The sequence below is a fragment of the Catharus ustulatus genome, chromosome 29 (assembly GCF_009819885.2).
Source record: "Catharus ustulatus isolate bCatUst1 chromosome 29, bCatUst1.pri.v2, whole genome shotgun sequence".
NCBI classification, from domain to species: domain Eukaryota; kingdom Metazoa; phylum Chordata; class Aves; order Passeriformes; family Turdidae; genus Catharus; species Catharus ustulatus.
In genome coordinates, this window is record NC_046249.1 from 1713503 (window position 1) to 1734853 (window position 21351).

Below are 21351 nucleotides of genomic sequence, written 5' to 3' on the forward strand. Positions count from 1 at the left end.
AGGCACGGGGACACGCTGGGGACACGCTGGGGACACGCTGGGGACACGCTGGGGACACCAGCAGCTCCTCGGGGTGGCCCCAGCCAGGATTCACTCCCAGCCCTCGTGGGGAGCCCTCGGTGTCCGGAGGTTTGTCTGGCGGGTTTTGTTCGGATCCTCGGAGCAGGCGGAACAGAGCGGTGCTGGGGGTTCTGAATTCTCACAGGGGCTTCTGAATTCCTACTGGGGTTTCTGGATTCTTATTGGGGCTTCTGAATTCACACTGGTGCTTCTGAATTCTCACTGAGACTCCTGAATTCCTACTGGGATTTCTAAATTCCCACTGGGGCTCCTGAATTCCCACTGGAACCTCTAAATTCTCACTGGGCTTTCTAAATTCCCATTGGGACCTCTGAATTCCTACTGGGGTTTCTTAATTCCTACTGGGACCCCTGAATTCCCTCTGGGACCTCTGAATTCTTACTGGGATCTCTGAATTCCCACTGAGACTCCTGAATTCCCATTGGGACTCCTGAATTTCCACTGGGACCTCTGAATTCCTACTGGGGTTTCTTAATTCCTACTGGGATCTTTGAATTCCTATTGGGACCCCTGAATTCCCACTGGGGCTTCTGAACTCTCACTGGGATCTCTGAATTCCCACTGGGACCTCTGAATTCCTACTGGGATTTCGAAATTCCCACTGGGGCTCCTGAATTCCCACTGGAGCCTTTAAATTCTCACTGGGCTTTCTACATTCCCTCTGGGACCTCTGAATTCCCACCGGGGTTTCTTAATTCCTACTGGAGCTTCTGAATTCCCACTGGGACCTCTGAATTCCTACTGGGGCTTCTGAATTCTTACTGGGATCTCTGAATTCACACTGAGACTCCTGAATTCCCATTGGGACTCCTGAATTTCCACTGGGACCTCTGAATTCCTACTGGGGCCTTTGAATTCCTACTGGGACCTCTGAATTCCCACTGGGATCTCTGAATTCCCACTGGGACTCCTGAATTCCCACTGGGACCCCTGAATTCTCACTGGGCTTTCTAAATTCCTACTGGGACCTCTGAATTCCCACTGGGGCTTCTGAATTTCCACTGGGACCTCTGAATTCCTACTGGGGTTTCTTAATTCCTATTGGGATCTTTGAATTCCTATTGGGGCTTCTGAATTTCCACTGGGACTGCTGAACTCTTACTGGGATCTCTGAATTCCCACTGAGACTCCTGAATTCCTACTGGGCTTTCTAAGTTCCCACTGGGGCTTCTGAATTCCCACTGGGGCCTTTAAATTCTCACTGGGCTTTTCTACATTCCCACTGGGACCTTTGAATTCCCACCGGGGTTTCTTAATTCCTACTGGAGCTTCTGAATTCCCACTGGGATCTCTGAATTCCTGCTGGGGCTTCTGAATTCTTACTGGGATCTCTGAATTCACACTGAGACTCCTGAATTCCCATTGGGACTCCTGAATTTCCACTGGGACCTCTGAATTCCTACTGGGGTTTCTTAATTCCTGCTGGGATCTTTGAATTCCCACTGGGGCTTATGAATTTCCACTGGGACTGCTGAACTCTCACTGGGATCTCTGAATTCCCACTGAGACTCCTGAATTCCTACTGGGATTTCTAAATTCCCACTGGGACCCCTGAATTCCCACTGGGGCTTCTGAATTCTCACTGAGATCTCTGAATTCCCACCGGGACCCCTGAATTCCCAGCGGGACCCCCGAACCCCCCCGGCATCCCCGAACCTCCGCGTTCGGGATCCCGTCCCCATCGGCATCATCATCGCAGGCGTCCCCGATGCCGTCCCGGTCCGCGTCCTCCTGGCCGGAGTTGGGGACAGTGACGCAGTTATCCTGCCGGGACAGAGACACGGAGCTGAGGGACACCCTGGAGCCGTCCTGGGATGGAATTCCCGAATTTCCCGAGGCTGGAGCAGCCCGTCCTGGGATGGAATTCCCGAATTTCCCGGAGCCCGTCCTGGGATGGAATTCCCGAATTTCCCGGGGCCGCCCGTCCTGGGATGGAATTCCCGAATTGCCCAGAGCCCGTCCTGGGATGGAATTCCCGAATTTCCAGGAGCCGCCCCCCCTGGGATGGAATTCCCGAATTTCCCAGAGCCCGTCCTGGGATGGAATTCCCGAATTTCCAGGAGCCGCCCCCCCCTGGGATGGAATTCCCGAATTTCCCAGAGCCCGTCCTGGGATGGAATTCCCGAATTTCCAGGAGCCGCCCCCCCTGGGATGGAATTCCCGAATTTCCCAGAGCCCGTCCTGGGATAGAATTCCCGAATTTCCCAGAGCCCCCCCTGGGATGGAATTCCCGAATTTCCCGGAGCAGCCCGTCCTGGGATGGAATTCCCGAATTTCCCGAGGCTGGAGCCGCCCGTCCTGGGATGGAATTCCCGAATTTCCCGGAACCGCCCGTCCTGGGATGGAATTCCCGAATTTCCAGGAGCCGCCTGTCCTGGGATGGAATTCCCGAATTTCCCAGAGCCCGTCCTGGGATAGAATTCCCGAATTTCCCAGAGCCCGTCCTGGGATGGAATTCCCGAATTTCCCGAGGCTGGAGCAGCTCCCCCTAGGATGGAATTCCCGAATTTCCCGGAGCAGCCCCCCCTGGGATAGAATTCCCGAATTTCCCGGAGCAGCCCGTCCTGGGATAGAATTCCCGAATTTCCTGGAGCAGCTCCCCCTGGGATGGAATTCCCGAATTTCCCGGAGCAGCCCGTCCTGGGATGGAATTCCCGAATTTCCCAGAGCCCGTCCTGGGATGGAATTCCCGAATTTCCCGAGGCTCCTGGGATGGAATTCCCGAATTTCCCGGAGCCCGTCCTGGGACGGAATTCCCGAATTTCCCGGGGCCGCTCTCACCTTGCGGCATTTCTTGTCGGAGCAGCGCTGCTTCTCGTCGGGCACGCCGTCGATGTCCGTGTCCTTCCCGCACACGTAGCCGTTCCCTGCCCAGCCCACGAGGCACTGGAACACGGAACAGGCACAAAATCAGCCCAAAATTCAAGGGATTGGCAAGAGAAACGCTGCAAATGCAGGGATGTGAAACCCCGCAGGGAAATATTTCGGGATTTCACAGATGCGATGTGGCTCTGCTGGCTCTGAGGATGCTCGGTGGGTTCTCCCCGCTCAGATCCAGGGAATTCCGTGCCCAGATTGGCAGGGAAAAGCAAAACCCCAAAAAGCAGGAGCGGGTCGGGAGCGGTCCAGGAGGAGCTCGGGGATGGGGATGTGGTTTGGGATGGGCGATCTCCAGGAGAGGGCAGTGGCACACCCGGGATGAGGGACCGGGAGCGGGCAGAGCCACCCCGAGCCCGGAGAGTTCGGATCAGAGCCGAGCCCAAAGTGCGGGAGAGGCTGGATCGGACCCCAAAGTGGGGGAACAGGAGCAGACCCCAAATGTTGTGGGGTCGGAGCAGACCCAAATCCCGGGGTAGGGGTCGGACCTGACCCAAATCTCACAGGAGAGTGGCACCAGACCCCAGGCTCGGGACGGTGGCACCAGATCCCAATCACAGGAGGATGGGACCAGACCCCAATCACAGGAGGGTCAGACCCGACCCCAATCACAGGAGTTTGGGACCAGACCCCAATCACAGAAGGGTCAGACCCGACCCAAATCTCACAGGAGGGTGGCACAAGACCTCAGTCTCTGGAGGGTCAGACCAGACCCCAATCTTGACAGGATGGGATCAGATCCCAATGTCAATAGGGTGGCACCAGGCCCCAATCTCGGCAGGGTCAGACCAGACCCCAGTCTCGATGCGGGGGGATCAGACCCCAGTCTTGGAAGGGTCAGACCAGACCCCAATTACAGGAGGGTGGCACCACACCCCAATCTTGGAAGGGTCAGAGCAGACCCCAGTCTCACTGGGCTGGGATCAGACCCCAATCTCTATGGGGTGACACCAGACCCCAATCAATATGGGGTGACACCAGCCCCCAGTGTCTATGGGGTGACACCAGACCCCAGTGTCGCTGTGGTGACACCAGACCCCAGTCTCTATGGGGTGACACCAGCCCCCAGTGTCTATGGGGTGACACCAGCCCCCAGTGTCTATGGGGTGACACCAGCCCCCAGTCTCTATGGGGTCACACCAGCCCCCAGTGTCTGTAGGGTGACACCAGACTCCAGTCTCGCTGTGGTGACACCAGCCCCCAGTGTCGCTGTGGTGACACCAGACCCCAATCTCTATGGGGTGGCACCAAACCCCAATCTCTATGGGGTGACACCAGCCCCCAGTGTCACTCTGGTGACACCAGCCCCCAGTGTCTATGGGATGACACCAGCCCCCAGTGTCTATGGGGTGACACCAGCCCTCAGTGTCGCTGTGGTGACACCAGACCCCAGTGTCTATGGGGTGACACCAGCCCCCAGTGTCTATAGGGTGACACCAGCCCTCAGTGTCGCTGTGGTGACACCAGACCCCAGTGTCTATGGGGTGACACCAGCCCCCAGTCTCTATGGGGTGACACCAGCCCCCAGTGTCTATGGGGTGACACCAGCCCCCGGTGTCTATGGGGTGACACCAGCCCCCGGTGTCGCCGGGCGGGGCCATCCCCGTGCCGCACACCTGGCAGGACAGCGAGCCGTCCCTCTCCACGATGCACTCCGCCTTCTCGTGGCACGGGCTGATGTCGCCGTTGGGGCAGCGCCGTGTCCCCGGGGCCGCCTGGCTCCTGCAGCCGCTGATCTGATCCCCCACAAAGCCCGGCTTGCAGGCCCCGCACTTGTAGGATCCCTGCGGGGGAAAAGGGCAAATCGAAGGCAAATCCCGGCAAATCTCTCCCTGGGGACACCTCCCACCATCGCAGGGATCCAGGGAATCTGTGGGAATCCATCCCAGCCAGGAATTCCTTCCCAAAATCGCACCCAGATTCCCCTTTCCCGGTTTGGAGCCATTCCCTGTGTCCTGTCCCTCCATCCCAAATCCCAAATCCCTCCCCAGCTCTCCTGGAGCCCCTTCAGGCTCTGGAAACAGCTCCAAGGTTTCTCTGGGACTTGCCTTCAATTTTTGGACATTCCAGGGATCCAGGGGCAGCCACAGCTGCTCTGGGAATTCCATCCCAGCCAGGAATTCCTTCCTAATATCCCACCCAAATTCCTCTTTTCCAGTTTAAATCCATTCCCTGTGTCCTGTCCCTCCATCCCAAATCCCAAATCCCTCCCCAGCTCTCCTGGAGCCCCTTCAGGCTCTGGAAACAGCTCCAAGGTTTCTCTGGGATTTGCCTTCAATTTTTGGACATTCCAGAGATCCAGGGGCAGCCACAGCTGCTCTGGGAATTCCATCCCAGCCAGGAATTCCTTCCTAATATCCCACCCAAATTCCTCTTTTCCAGTTTAAATCCATTCCCTGTGTCCTGTCCCTCCACCCCTCATCCCAAATCCTTCTCCAGCTCTCCTGGAGCCCCTTCAGGCTCTGGAGGTGGCTCCAAGGTTTTCCTGGAGCTTCTCTTTGCAGCCTGGCCTTGAATCCTCCCAGGCAGGAATTCCTTCCTAAAATCCCACCCAGATTCCCATCCCAAATCCATTCCCTGTGTCCTGCAATCCCAATCCTTATCCCAAATCCCTCCCCAGCTCTCCTGGAGCCCCTTTAGCTCCTGGAAGTGGCTCCAAGGTTTTCCTGGAGCTTCTCTTTCCATCCTGGCTTTGAATCCTCCCAGGGAACAATTCCCAATTCCCAAATCCCAGCCCCAGTGGCAGTGGGAGCCATTCCCTGTGTCCTGTCCCTCCACCCCTCATCCCAAATCCCTCCCCAGCTCTCCTGGAGTCCCTTCAAGCTCTGGAAACAGCTCCAAGCTTTCCCTGGAGCTTCTCTTTCCATCCTGGCTTTGAATCCTCCCAGGGAACAATTCCCAAATCCCAGCCCCAGTGGCAGTGGGAGCCATTCCCTGTGTCCTGTCCCTCCATCCCAAATCCCAAATCCCAAATCCCTCCCCAGCTCTCCTGGAGCCCCTTCAACTCCTGGAAGTGGCTCCAAGGTTTCCCTGGGGCTTCTCTTTCCTCCCAGGGAACAATTCCCAATTCCCAAATCCCAGCCCCAGTGGCAGTGGGAGCCATTCCCTGTGTCCTGGAATTCCATCCTTTATCCCAAACCCCTCCCCAGCTCTCCTGGAGCCCCTTCAGGCTCGGGAAGGGGCTCTGAGCTGTCCCTGGATCCTTCCCTCCCCTCTCCCAGCCGGGCTCCAGAGGGGCTCCAGCCCTGGATCCACCCCCACCCCCCAGGATTTACCCGGGTGTTGATGCAGATGGAGTTGGGGACACAATTCCTGGCAGCTCCAGTCTCACACTCGTTGATGTCGGTGCACACCTGCCCAGGAGAATAGGACACACCTTCACCTTCACTCCAGCCCCAAAATCCCAGGATTTGGGCAGGGCCAGGAGCAGGAACAGAGCCCTGGCACCTCTCTCAAAGCCAGGACTGGGAAGTTTTCCTGCTGCCAGGCTTGGGGCAGATCCCAGCAGGATTCCAGCTGGGATCAGAGCTGAGCTCAGCTGCTGGGATGTCCTGCTGTGGAAGGGGCTCCGTGGATTTGGGAGCTCCATGGCTGCATCCCAAATTCCCAGAGCCACGAGTGGGACAATTATCCCTAAAAACCCCAATCAGGCCGGGCTGTTGGGATTTTTAATCTGTCTGGAGCTGTCAGGGAAGCCAGGAGGGGGTGGCAGCAGCTGCAGGAACTTTTCTGTGTCCCAGCAGGAAGGATTCCAATTCCCAATCCCATTCCAATTCCCAATCCCATTCCCATTCCCATCCCCATTCCCATTTCCCATTCCCATCCCCTGGAAGGCCCCACAGCCCCAGAGGTTTTTGGGATGCTCTGTCCAGCCCCACTTGGGGGATCAGGTTCCCATCCTGGGCACTCTCCTCTCCCTGCATTCCCACCAACACAGAATCCCAAAAAAAGGGATTGGGAGGGACCTTGAATCATCCCATTCCCACCAACACATGGAATCACAGAACCCCCCAAAAAAGGGATTGGGAATCATCCCATTCCCACCAACACATGGAATCACAGAATCCCAAAAAAATGGATTGGGAATCATCCCATTCCCACCAAGACATGGAATCACAGAATCCCCAAATAAAGGGATTGGGAATCATCCCATTCCCACCAACACATGGAATCACAGAACCCCAAATAAAGGATTGGGAATCATCCCATTCCCACCAACACATGGATCACAGAACCCCAAAAAAAAGGGATTTGGAATCATCCCATTCCAACCAACACTTGGAATCACAGAATCCCAAAAAATAAGGATTAGGAGGGACCTTGAATCATCCCATTCCCACCAACACATGGAATCACAGAATCCCCCAAAAAAAGGATTGGGAATCATCCCATTCCCAGCAACACATGGAATCACAGAACCCCAAAAAAGGGATTGAGAATCATCCCATTCCCACCCCCAGGGACACTTTCCACAATCCCAGAGTGCTCCAAGCCCTTCCAGGGATGGGAATTCCCTCCCAGCCAGGAATCCCTTGAGATCATCACCTCCCATTCCCCTCCCTTTTTTTTTCCCCTTTGACTCCCAGCTGCAGAGGGGACAGAACCCCCAGCTGTGAGGCACACAGAACATTCCAGAAGCTGCTCTCACCTGTTTGTTGGCCCTGGCAAAGGCCAGTCCCAGCCCCTCCAGCAGCTGGCCCGTGAAGCCGGGCGGGCAGGGGTCGCAGCGGAAGCCGGGGTTGGTGTTGATGCACTGGACTTTGGGGAAGCAGGGGTTGGCATTGCACTGAAACAACAACAGGGAGCTCAGGGCTGTGCCAGGGGGCACCTCCAGCCCTGGGCCAGCTCCTGGGGGGTTTGGGTTTGAAAGGAAGATTAAAACAGCAAAGAGGTTTCCTCAGTTTGTACAGTGAAATAAAAGCGTTTCCAGCTCTGGGATAGCCCTGAAGAGCAGGGAGCTGCTCCTGATTCTGCTTTTCCTCCCTGGAATCCTCAGAGTCCAGGGGATGGGACAATTCCTCACCCTGGCCTTGAAACACAACGCTCAGTTCACCACTCTCCTTCCAAAATCGCTCCCAGTGCTTTGCTTCCTCCAGCACTTGGTTATTCCCCCTGGATTTTTGTGCTCTGTGCTGGCAGAGGAATCACAGGAATGCAGTGGATCCCAGATTTTGGGTTGACAATCCCAAAATCTCCCACGGAGCAGGTTTTTAAACTGAAATGCAATTGAGGCTCTGCAAGGGTGGGATAATCAAGTTCAGGACAAGAACAGAACTCAGGAGCCCCACAAAAAAAAAAAAATCCATGGATGAGCAGAGCTTTGCACACACACAGAGATTAAAATTGGTGGAATGCCACATTTACTTAAAAAAAAATAAAATTTCCTTAAAAAATGCACATTATCTGCCCAGCAAGGTTTGATTTAGGGGCAGGAACAAAGCCCTGTGGTTAAGATTTGCTGTTTCAAGGATTATTTGGGACGTGTTTGATCCCATTCCACACCTCATAAATCTTATCTCCAACAACTCCTCAGCAAAGGAGGCTGCTCTGCTGCTCCAAACTCCCCTCCCCGTGCGGCACAAACCTCAGCACTGATTTTGTTGGGAGAAATCCTGACTGGACTGGCCCTAAAAAACCCTCCTGGGGGAGGGAAAGGCACAGGATTCCAGAGTCTGCAGGAGTTCCAGAATCTGCAGGAATTCGAGTCTGCCAGGCACAGAATTCCTGAGTTTGAAGGGATTCCAGAGTCTGCAGGAATTCCAGTCTGCAGGAATTCCAGAGTCTGCCAGGCACAGAATTCCAGAGTCTGCAGGAATTCCAGAGTCTGTAGGAATTCCAGAGTCTGCCAGGCACAGAATTCCAGAGTCTGCAGGAATTCTGGTCTGCCAGGCACAGAATTCCAGAGTCTGTAGGAATTCCAGAGACAGCAGGAATTCCAGAGTCTGCCAGGCACAGAATTTCAGAGTCTGCCAGGTACAAAATTCCTGAGTTTGAAGGGATTCCAGAGTCTGCAGGAATTCCAGAGTCTGCCAGGCACAGAATTCCAGAGACTGTAGGAATTCCAGAGTCTGTCAGGCACAGAATTCCTGAGTCTGCAGGAATTCCAGAGACTGCAGGAATTCCAGTCTGCAGGAATTCCAGAGTCTACCAGGCATAGAATTCCAGAGTCTGCAGGAATTCCAGAATCTGAAGGAATTCCAGAGTCTGCCAGGCACAGAATTCCAGAGTCTGCAGGAATTCCAGAATCTGCAGGAATTCCAGTCTGCCAGGCACAGAATTCCAGCAGCTGCAGGGACTGCAAGGCTTCCCCAGATGGCCACAAGGCAAATCCCAAGGAAATAGGGCCAGTGCTGAGGATTCCAGGCTGGCCCTGGGGGTGTTTGGGATTTGGGGCCATGCTGTGGGTTAGGGTTTAAGATTTGGGGTGGGTTCTGAACTGGCCCAGAGTGTTTAGGATTTGGGGTGGGATTCAGGCTGGGATTTGGGGTGGGGTCTCAGAGCTGTTGTTACCTCGTTGACATCACTGCAGCGGGTGCTGTTCCCGTGTAGCCCGCGGGGCAGAGTTAGGGTTTAGGACTGGGGTCAGGGTTTAGGATTTGGGTTAGGGTTAGAGTTTATGATTTGGGGTGAGTTCCAGGCTGGGATTTGGGTTGTTATTACCCCGTTGACATCACTGCAGTGGGTGCCATTCCTGGTGTAGCCCGCTGGGCAGGGTTAGGATTAGGGTTTATGATTTGGGTCAGGGTTAGGGTTTAGGATTAGGGTCAGGGTTAGGGTTTAGGATTGGGGTTAGGGTTTAGGATCTGGGATGTTATTACCTCATTGACATCGCTGCAGTGGGTGCCATTCCCGGTGTAGCCCATGGGGCAGGGTCAGGGTTTAGGATTGGGGTTAAGGTTAAGGTTTAGGACTGGGGTCAGGGTTAGGATTTATGATTTGGGGTGGGATCTCAGAGCTGTTATTACCTCATTGACATCGCTGCAGTGGGTGCCGTTCCCGGTGTAGCCCGCCGGGCAGGGTTAGGGTTAGGATTGGGGTCAGGGTTAGGGTTTATGATTTGGGATGGGTTCCAGGCTGGGATTTGGGTTGTTATTACCTCGTTGACATCGCTGCAGTGAGTGCTGTTGCCGGTGTAGGGTTGGGGTCAGGGTTAGGGTTTAGGATTTAGGTTAGGGTTTAGGATTTAGGTTAGGGTTTAGGATTTTGGCTGTTATCTCATTGACATCGCTGCAGTGAGTGCCGTTGCTGGTGTAGCCCGCTGGGCAGGGTTAGGATTGGGGTCAGGGTTAGGGTTTAGGATTGGTGTCAGGGTTAGGGTTAGGGTAAGGTTTATGATTTGGGTCAGGGTTAGGGTTTAGGATTTGGGTCAGGGTTCCAGGCTGGGATTTAGGCTGTTATCTCATTGACATCACTGCAGTGGGTGCTGTTCCCGGTGTAGCCCGCCGGGCAGGGTCAGGGTTTAGGATTGGGGTTAGGGTTTAGGATTTAGGGTGGGGTCTCAGGGCTGTTATCTCATTGACATCACTGCAGTGGGTGCTGCTCCCGGTGTAGGGTTGGGGTCAGGGTTAGGGTTTAGGATTTGGGTTAGGGTTTAGGATTTGGGCTGTTACCTCATTGACATCGCTGCAGGGAGTGCCGTTCCCGGTGTAGCCCACCGGGCAGGGTTAGGGTTAGGGTTTAGGATTGGGGTTAGGGTTTATGATTTGGGGTGGGGTCTCAGAGCTGTTATTACCTCGTTGATGTCACTGCAGTGGGTGCCATTCCCAGTGTAGCCCGCTGGGCAGGGTTAGGGGTTAGGATTGGCGTCAGGGTCAGGGTTTAGGATTGGGGTCAGGGTTAGGGTTTAGGATTTGGGGTGTTACCTCATTGACATCGCTGCAGTGGGTGCCGTTGCCGGTGTAGCCCACTGGGCAGGGTCAGGGTTAGGGTTTATGATTTAGGTCAGGGTTAAGGTTTAGGATTGGGGTCAGGGTTTAGGATTTGGGTTGTTGTTACCTCATTGACATCACTGCAGTGGGTGCCATTCCCAGTGTAGCCCGTGGGGCAGGGTTAGGGTTAGGATTGGGGTCAGGGTTAGAGTTTAGGATTGGGGTTAGAGTTAGGGTTTAGGATTGGGGTCAGGGTTTAGGATTTGGGTTGTTATTACCTCGTTGACATCGCTGCAGTGGGTGCCGTTGCCCGTGTAGCCCGCCGGGCAGGGTTAGGGTTTATGATTGGGGTCAGGGTTAGGGTTTATGATTTGGGTTAAGGTTAAGGTTTATGATTTGGGTTGTTATTACCTCATTGACATCGCTGCAGTGGGTGCCATTCCCCGTGTAGCCCGCCGGGCAGGGCCCGCAGCGGAAGCCGCCGCCGCTCTCGGTGCAGGGCACCCCGGGGAAGCAGGGGTTGGGCACGCAGCGACTGAACTGGGTCATGGTGATCACCGGGCCCGTCACCTCCGGCCGCATCCCTGCGGGACAGGACAGCGGGTGAGGGCGGTGTCACAGGGCCAGCGGGACAACCTGGCGTGTCCCAGAGCCACCACGAGGTGTCACAGAGCCAGAGGGACAACCTGGGGTGTCCCAGAGCCACCAGAACAACCTGGAGTGTCCCAAAGCAACCAGAGCCACCATGGGGTGTCCCAGAGCCACCATGAGATGTCACAGAGCCACCAGGACAACCTGGGGTGTCCCAAAGCCACCATGGGGTGTCCCAGAGTCACCACAGGGTGTCCCAAAGCCACCAGAGTCACCTGGCGTGTCTAGAGCCACCGGGACAACCTGCGGTGTCCCAAAGCAACCAGAGCCACCTGGGGTGTCCCAGAGCCACCACGGGGTGTCCCAGAGCCACCAGAATAACCTGGCGTGTCCCCAAGTCACCATGGGGTGTCCCAGAGCCATCTGGGACCACCGGGACAACCTGGGGTGTCCCAAAGCAACCAGAGCCACCACAGGGTGTCCCACAGCCACCAGCACAACCTGTTGTGTCCCAGAGCCACCAGCTCAGCTTTGGAGTGTCCCAGAGCCACCATGGGGTGTCCCAGAGCCACCATGGGATGTCCCAGAGCCACCCAAATATTGGGAATAACCAGGGATAACTGTGATCCCCCAGCTGGAATGTCGCTGAGAACAACCTGGGGGCTGAAAAACCCATCCCAAATATTGGGAATAATCAGGAATAACTGTGATCCCCCAGCTGGGGCTGAAAAAACCCATCCCAAATACTGGGAATAACCAGGAATAGCTGTGATCCCACACCTGGAATGTCCCTGCACCCCAGGGCAGCGGCACAGCCCCACTCACCGCAGGCGTCGCACTCCATCACCGTGTTCTTCAGGAACGTGATCTCCTTGATCTGCAGGGAACAGCAGGACAGGGGGTTTGGATTTCATCAGGGAATTGGGAATTAGGCCCAGGAAACAATTCCTCAATTCCAGAGAATTCCCAGACCTCAGAAAATCGGGAAAATTAGACCCAAGAAGGAATTCCCCAATTCCAGGGAATTCCCAAACCTCAGGAAATTGGGAATTAAACCCAGGAAGCAATTCCTCAGTTCCAGAGAATTCCCAATCATCTGAAAATCAGGAATTAGGCCCAGGAAGCAATTCCCCAATTTCAGAGAATTCCCAGACTTCAGAAAATTGGGAATTAAACCCAGGAAGCGATTCCTCAGTTCCAGAGAATTCCCAGACCTCAGAAATTCAGGAATTATTACCAAAAAGCAATTCCCCAATTCCAGAGAATTCCCAAACCTCAGAAAATCAGGAATTAGGCCCAGGAAGCGATTCCTCAATTCCAGAAAAATCAGAGCATTCCCAGAGCTCAGGAAATCAGGAATTAATCCCAGGAAGGAATTCCCCAGTTCCAGAGAATTCCCAAACCTCAGAAAATTGGGAATTAAGCCCAGAAAGTGATTCCCCAATTCCAGAGAATTCCCAGAGCTCAGGAAATCGAGAATTAGGACCAGGTAGCAATTCCCCAATCCCAGAGAACTCCCAGTTCTCAGAAAATCAGGAATTAATCCCAGGAAGGAATTCCCCAATTCCTCAGAATTCCCAGAGCTCAGGAAATCAGGAATTAATCCCAGGAAGGAATTCCCCAATTCCAGAGAATTCCCAGTTCTCACGAAATCGGGAATTGGGAATTTTTCACCCACCTGCTGCTTCAACAAATCCCGAACTTCCAGCAGCACCCGGTTGGTTTCCCTCATTTCCTGCAGCATTTCAGGCCCGACTTCTCCTCCTAAAAAAAACCCCAAAATTGTTGGGAAAATCCCAGAGGATTTTAGGTTTGTGACCCCAATTAAATGATTGAACATCCAGGATTCAGCCTCCAACCCCACGGAGTTTTTCTGGGATTTTGGGGATGGAATTGTGCAGGGAGCAGCTCCCTAAAATTCCAACTCGGGAATTTGGGTGGGATTTTGGTGCCCAAAGCAGCAAATCCCGAATTCCAGGCTGGAATTCCGAGTGGGGAGCTCCTCTCACCTGTTCCCACGGCATTCCCGGGGCTCCTGCTCGAGGAGGGGTCTCTGCGGGGGGACGAGGTTTGGAGCGGCCGGCTGGGATCTTGGGGGGACAAAGGACGGGAAATGGGAATTCTGGGGGGTTGGGATGAGCTCCAGGGGAAATTGGGAATTCTGGGGAGTTGGAATGGGGTCATCCAAGGGAAAATTGGGAATTCTGGGGAGTTGGAATGGGGTCATCCAAGGGAAAATTGGGAATTCTGGGGAGTTGGAATGGGGTCATCCAAGGAAAAATTGGGAATTCTGGGGGGCAGGATGAGCTCCAAAGGAAAATCAGGAATTCTGGAGAACCAGGATGGGCTCATTCAGGGGAAAAATCAGAAATTCTGGAGTGTGAGGATCAGCTCATCCCAGGGAAAACTGGGAATTCTGGAGGACTAGGATGGGCTCATCCCAGGGAAAATCGGGAATTCTGGAGGGTTGGAATGGGGTCATCCAAGGAAAAATGGGAATTCTGGGGGGCAGGGTGGGCTCATCCAGGGAAAATTGGGAATTCTGGAGAGTGAGAATCAGCTCCAAAGGAAAATCAGGAATTCTGGAGGATTAGGATGGGCCCATCCAGGGAAAAATCAGGAATTCTGGGGGATTGGGATGGGCTCATCCAAGGGGAAATTGGGAATTCTGGGGGGCAGGATGGGCTCATCCCAGGGAAAATTGGGAATTCTGGAGGGTTGGGATGGGCTCCAGGGAAAATTGGGAATTCTGGGGGGCAGGATGGGCTCCAGGGGAAAACTGGGAATTCTGGAGGATTGGGATGGGCTCATCCTGGATTAAATCGGGAATTCTGGGGACCAGGATCAGCTCATCCCAGGGAAAATTGGGAATTCTGGAGGGTGAGGATCAGCTCCAAAGGAAAATCAGGAATTCTAGAGAGTGAGGATCAGCTCATCCAGGGGAAAATTGGGAATTCTGGAGGGTTTGGGATGGGCTCATCCCAAGGAAAATTGGGAATTCTGGGGGGTTGGGATGAGCTCCAGGGGAAATTGGGAATTCTGGGGAGTTGGGATGAGCACATCCAGGGGAAAATCAGGAATTCTGGAGGATCAGGATGGGCCCATCCAGGGAAAAATCAGGAATTCTGGAGTGTGAGGATCAGCTCCAGGGGAAATTCAGGAATTCTGGGGGGCAGGATCAGCTCCAAGAGAAAATTTGGAACCCTGAGGGGCAGGATGGGCTGCAGGGGAAAATTTGGAATTCTGGGGAGCAGGGTGGACTCATCCCAGGGAAAATTGGGAATTCTGGAGGGTTGGGATGGGCTCCAGGCAAAATTGGGAATTTTGGAGGATTGGGATGGGCTCATCCTGGAGAAAATCAGAAATTCTGAGGGGGGCAGGATCAGGGAATTCTGGAGGGTTGGGATGGGCTCCAGGGGAAAATTGGGAATTCTGGGGGCAGGATCAGTTCATCCCAGGGAAAACTGGGAATTCTGGAGGGCCAGGATGGGCTCCAGGGGAAATTGGGAATTCTGGAGGGTTGGGATGGGCTCATCCTGCAGAAAACTGGGAATTCTGGGAGATTGGGATGGGCTCCAGGGAAAATTTGGAATTCTGGAGGGCAGGAGGGGCTCATGCAGGGGAAATTGGGAATTCTGGAGAGAGGATCAGCTCATCCCAGGGAAAATTGAGAATTCTGGAGGATTGGGATGGGCTCCAGGGGAAATTGGGAATGCTGGAGAGTGAGGATCAGCTCCAATGGAAAATCAGGAATTCTGGAGGATCAGGATGGGCCCATCCAGGGGAAAATCAGGAATTCTGGAGGATCAGGATGGGCCCATCCAGGGAAAAATCAGGAATTCTGGAGAGTGAGGATCAGCTCCAGGGGAAATTCAGGAATTCTAGAGAGTGAAGATCAGCTCATCCAGGGAAAATTGGGAATTCTGGGGGGCAGGGTGGGCTCATCCAGGGAAATTCAGGAATTCTGGGGACCAGGATCAGCTCATCCCGTGGAAAATTGGGAATTCTGGGGGCCAGCATCAGCTCCAGGGGAAAATCAGGAATTCTGGAGAGTGAGGATCAGCTCATCCAGGGGATTTTCAATAAATATTTTCTTTTAAAAAAGTTTCATCTTTCAAGAGGAAAATTGGGGAATAAATCCCATGGAGAATTTGGAGTTTTCCTACAAAACCCCTCAGGATTTTCAGGCTCCAGATGAAACATCCTCCCCCTCTTTAACCCCTTGAACCCCTCAGGATTTTCAGAGCAGCCTAAAAAAACCCCTCCAAAAATCAGAATTGGATCAGGGTTAAATCAGAGAGAAACTGGAGATAAATCAGAGATAAACCAGGTTTAAATCAGGGCTAAATTGAGATAAATCAGGGTTAAATCAGAGATAAATTAGAGATAAAGCAGGATTAAATCAGGGTTAAATCAGAGATAAACCAGGTTTAAATCAGAGATAAATCAGGGTTAAATCAGAGATAATCAGGGTTAAATCAGAGAGAAATTGGAGATAAAGCAGGATTAAATCAGAGATAAATCAGGGTTAAATTAGAGATAAATCAGGGTTAAATCAGAGAGAAATTGGAGATAAAGCAGGATTAAATCAGGTTTAAATCAGAGATAAATCAGGGTTAAATTAGAGATAAATCAGGGCTAAATCAGAGATAAATCAGGATTAAATCAGAGTTTGTTGTGGGTTTAGCAGAGTTAAATCAGAATAAAATCAGAGCTAAATCAGGGTTAAATCAGAGTTAAATCAGGGTTAAATCAGAGATTAATCTGAGTTAAATCAGAATGAATTTTGAGTTAAATCCGAGTTAAATCAGAATTAAATCAGCATTAAATCAGGGTTAAACCTGAATGAAATCAGAGTTAAATCCGAGTTAAATCAGCATTAAATCAGGGTTAAACCAGAATGAAATCAGAGTTAAATCAGGGTTAAACCAGGGTTAAACCTGAATGAAATCAGAGTTAAATCCGAGTTAAATCAACATTAAATCAGAGTGAAATCAGAGTTAAAGCAGCATGAACTCCAAGTTAAATCAACATTAAATCAGGGTTAAATCTGAATGAAATCAGAGTTAAATCAGGGTTAAACCTGAATGAAATCAGAGTTAAATCAGCACTAAATCCGACTGAAATCAGAGTGAAATCCGAGTGAAAGCAGCATGAACCTCGAGTTAAAGCATCATTAAATCAGGGTTAAATCAGAGTTAAAGCAGCATTAAATCAGGGTTAAATCAGAGTTAAAGCATCATTAAATCAGGGTTAAATCCGAGTTAAAGCATCATTAAATCAGGGTTAAATCCGAGTGAAAGCAGCATGAATTCCGAGTTAAAGCATCATTAAATCAGGGTTAAATCAGAGTTAAAGCATCATTAAATCAGGGTTAAATCAGAGTGAAAGCATCATTAAATCAGGGTTAAATCAGAGTGAAAGCACATTAAATCAGGGTTAAATCCCAGTTAAACACCATGAACCCCGAGTTAAGCACGTCAGCCCAGCACCCCCCTTACCGATGCGTCTCTGCTGGCCCCAGCACAGGGGGCAGAGCAGCAGCAGCAGCAGCGCCGGGACCATGGCGGGGCTGGGGGGCTCTGAGAGCTCGGGGGGCTCCGGGGGGCTCTGAGAGCTCGGTGGGGCTCTGAGACCTCGGGGGGGCTTGGGGGGCTCTGAGAGCTCTGGGGGCTCGGGGTGCTCTGGGGGCTCTGAGAGCTTGAGGGGGGCTCTGGAAGCTCGAGGGTCTCTGGAAGCTCGGAGGGCTCTGGAAGCCTGGGGGTCTCGGGGGTCTCTGGAAGCCCTGGAGATTCTGGAGGCTCTGGAAGCTCTGGAAGCCTGGGGGCTCGGGGGTCTCTGCAGGCTCAGGGAGCTCGGGGGTCTCTGGAAGCTCTGGCGGTTCTGGAGGCTCTGGAAGCTTGGGGAGCTCTGGAAGTTTGGGGGGCTCGGGGGTCTCTGGAAGCTCTGGAGGTTCTGGAAGCTCTGGAAGCTCGGGGGTCTCTGCAGGCTCAGGGGGCTCGGGGGTCTCTGCGGGCTCTGGGGTCTCTGGAAGCTCAGGGGGCTCTGGAGGCTCAGGGAGCTCGGGGGTCTCTGGAGGCTCTGGAAGTTCAGGGGGCTCTGGAGGCTCTGGGGTCTCTGCAGGCTCTGCAAGCTCGGGGGTCTCTGTGGTCTCTGCGGGCTCGGGGGTCTCTGCAGGCTCTGGAAGCTCAGGGGTCTCTGGTAGCTCGGGATCCCGGGAGTCTCTCAGGCTCGGGGGTCTCGGGGTTCCCGGGGTCTCTGGAAGCTTTGGGGGCTCTGGAAGTTCAGGGGGCTCGGGAGTCTCTGAAGGCTCGGGGGTCTCTACAGGCTCTGGAAGGTCGGGGGTCTCTGCAGGTTCAGGGGTCTCGGGGCTCCCGGGGGTCTCTCAGGATCGGAGTTCCCGGGGGTCTCTGGGGTCTCAGCAGGCTCGGGGGTCTCTGCAGGCTCTGGAAGCTCAGGGGTCCCGGGGGTCTCTCAGGCTCGGGGGTCTCTGGAAGCTCGGGGGTCCCGGGGGTTCTCTCAGGCTCGGGGGTCTCTGGAAGCTCAGGGGTCCCGGGGTTCCCGGGGGTCTCGGGGGGCAACGGTTCCCGCGGGGGCTCCGGCGCTGCCCGTGCCGCCGCTCCCCATTCACCCTTTGCTATTTATGCTCCGCATTCCTTCCCTCGCTGCTCTCCGGGCCGGGACGTCACTGCTGGCTGCCCCTGCACCGCCAGCTGGAAGTAAACAATGTGAGAAACTCATCAGCACGGCAGCACAAATTGCTTTTTTTGTCGTTTTTTTCGGTGCTGAAATAGGGCAGAAATTCCAGAATTCTCTCTATTTTTTTTTTTCACTTTGGAGGGAATTCCAGATTTTTTTTTTCCTTTTTTTCCTTTTTCCTTTCCTTTTTTCCCTTTTCTTTTTTTTATTTTCTTTTTTTTTCTCCTTTCTTTTTTTTATTTTCTTTTTTTTTTCTCCTTTCCTTTTTTTTTATTTTCTTTTTTTCCTTTCCTTTCCTTTCCTTTCCTTTCCTTCCTTTCCTTTCCTTTCCTTTCCTTTCCTTTCCTTTCCTTTCCTTTCCTTTCCTTTCCTTTCCTTTCCTTTCCTTTCCTTTCCTTTCCTTTCCTTTCCTTTCCTTTCCTTTCTTTCCCATTTTTTTCCAATATTTTTTCCATTTTTTCCCATTTATTTCCATTTTCCCCCCATTTTTTCCCATATTTTTCCATTTTTCCCATTTGAAGAAACTCCAAAATCCTTTTTTCTTTTTTATTTTGAAGAAAAAAGTGAAAATTTCAGGTTTTTGTCTCTATCAGGAAACACAGAAAGAAATGAAAAATTCCCACTGCACCAGCTGAGGAAAAACTGGAAAAACTTTCCAAGAATCTCCCAAATTCCAAGAAAAATTCCAGGTGCGAGTTTGGCTTTGAGACAAATCCCTGCTGGAACATTCCCAGAGTTTGGGAATGGAAATTAAAAAATAAAAAATAAAAAAAAAAACCTGGGAAAGCCCAGGAAATAAAAGAATAAAAGCTCAGTGTTGAAAATGTGGGAGCAGCAGGAATTTGGGAGATTTCCAGAAAAATGAGATTTTTTTTATTTTTTAATTTAATTTTTTTTTTCCTGTTTTTACCTCAGACCTCCCATGCTCCTTGTGGTGAGCCCTGGGCCCAGGCAGGCCCCAAAATAAACAAAATAAACAAAATATTCCCACTTTGGAGGCCCAGGAATGCTGCAATTGGTGGAGTTTCACTTTTTTATTGGTGGATTTTCACTTTTTTTTCTTTTTTTTAGTAAATTCCCACTGGAAATGAAGGAATTTGGATCAGTGAAATTTGGACTCAGGGACTGGAGGATTTGGGATCCAAACTTTGGAATTTTCCCAATTTTTAGCATTTGTGGACAAATCAAACCCCTGTCATTATTATTATTAGTAGTAGTATTTTTATTTATTTATTTTTTGTTTTTTTTATTTTATTTATTTATTATATTTTTATTTTTATTTTATTTATTTATTTTTATTATAATAGTTATTACTATTATTATTTATTATATATTATCATTATCGTCATAATTATCATCATCATTACCATCATTATTATCATTATTAAATATAAGATTTTGTGATTTTTTCCCCCCTGATGTCCTGAGAAATCTGATTTATAATCTGAATTTTCCAGCAATAAATGAGAAATGAGTGAAGGAGAAATTCCCTGTCCCACATCCCCAAAAATTTGGAATTTCCCCAAATTTACCATTTGTGGATAAATCAACCCATGTCATTATCATTATTATTAATATATTATTTTTATATATTATTTTTATTTTTTATTTTTAAATTTAGTTTATATTTTATTTTCTGTTATTATTATTATTGTTATTATTATTATTGTTATTATTATTATTATTATTATTATTATTATTATTATTATTATTATTATTATTATTATTATTATTATTATTATTATTATTATTATTATTATTATTATTATTATTATTATTATTGTTTTGTGTTTTTTTTCCCCGTCTGATGTCCTGGGAAATCTGATTTATCAGATTTTTTATCTGGATTTTATCCAGATTTTTATCTGGATTTTCCAGCATTAAATGAGAAGTAAGTGAAGAAGAAATTCCCACATCCCCAAAAAATTTGGAATTTCCCCAATTATTTTTATTATTTTTATTATTTTATTATTTTTATTATTTTTATTATTTTATTATTTTTATTATTTTTATTATTATTAAAGATAAGAGACAGAATTTTTTCCCCCTGATGTCCTGGGAAATCTGATTTAGAATCGGAGAAATCTGATTTATCATCTGCATTTCCAGCAATAAATAAAGATGAAATTCCCCCATCCCTCAGGGGTGAAATCTTTCACCCAGAGCTGTGAAAATTGGGATTCATCCAGAAAAAAATCAGAATTTTCCCATTCCCACTGTCATGGCAGGGCAGAACACAGAGACCTGATAGGAATGAATAAAAAATGGGTTTTTTGGCCAAGAATTCCTGAAAAAATGGATTTTTTTAAAGTGTGAAAAAGTCATAAAAGTGAAAAAAAAAAAAGAGATGGAATTGCCAGGGAATGGAGAGTCACTGCTGAGTCACCTGGGCAAAAATCTGATTTTTGGGGGGAGAAAAGAGCCCAAACTGCTCACAAAAATCTGATTTTTGTGGGGAGAAAAGAGCCCAAATTCCTCACAAAAATCAGATTTTTGTGGGGAGAAAAGAGCCCAAATTCCTGACAAAAATCTGATTTTTGTGGGGGAGAAAAGAGCCCAAACTGCTCACAAAAATCTGATTTTTGTAGGGAGAAAAGAGCCCAAATTCCTCACAAAAATCTGATTTTTGTGGGAAGAAAAGAGCCCAAATTCCTGACAAAAATCAGATTTTTGTGGGAAGAAAACAGCCCAAATTCCTCACAAAAATCTGATTTTCGTGGGGGAGAAAAGGACCCAAATTCCTCACAAAAATCTGATTTTTGTGGGGAGAAAAGGGCCCAAATTCCTGACAAAAATCTGTTACTGGTGTATTTTTAATAGATTTTTTTGATTTATTTTTATTGATTTATCAAACAAATCTTCTAGAGATATCAAATGTTATTGATATATTTTTAATAGATTTTTTGATCAATGTTTGTGATTTTTCAAACAAATCCATCTAGAGATATCAAATTACCTCTAGATCAAGTCAGGTTTATTAAATATTTTAATGGATTTTTCATGGATTTCATTTTAATTTTAATTTTTTAATGGATTTTTGCTCCAGGCTAAAAGAAACCCCAATAATTGGCATTAAATGGAATTAATTAATCCTGCATATCAAGGCAATTTTAATATTTTTTTTCTTTTTGGGGAGGGATTTTTTGTGATTTTGTGTTTTTTGGTTTTTTCTTTTGTTGTTTTTATTTTTAATTGTGGTTTTTTGTGTGGTTTTGGATTTTTTGTGTGGTTTTTT

At 50.1% G+C, this 21351-nt stretch overlaps 1 protein-coding gene across 1 annotated transcript in view; it reads right to left on the minus strand.

Moving 5' to 3' along the window:
* Nucleotides 1-19489, minus strand: part of LOC117008243 (cartilage oligomeric matrix protein) — a 29748-nt gene extending 10259 nt beyond the window's left edge. Inside the window, 12 exon segments of the mRNA XM_033081921.2 lie at nucleotides 1738-1845; nucleotides 2863-2967; nucleotides 4575-4742; nucleotides 6234-6311; nucleotides 7607-7744; nucleotides 11238-11410; nucleotides 12243-12294; nucleotides 13096-13181; nucleotides 13427-13507; nucleotides 16919-16970; nucleotides 17101-17799; nucleotides 19484-19489. Of these exon segments, the coding sequence (XP_032937812.1) occupies nucleotides 1738-1845; nucleotides 2863-2967; nucleotides 4575-4742; nucleotides 6234-6311; nucleotides 7607-7744; nucleotides 11238-11410; nucleotides 12243-12294; nucleotides 13096-13181; nucleotides 13427-13507; nucleotides 16919-16970; nucleotides 17101-17799; nucleotides 19484-19489 (1746 nt within the window).
* Nucleotides 19490-21351: the final 1862 nt, after the last annotated feature.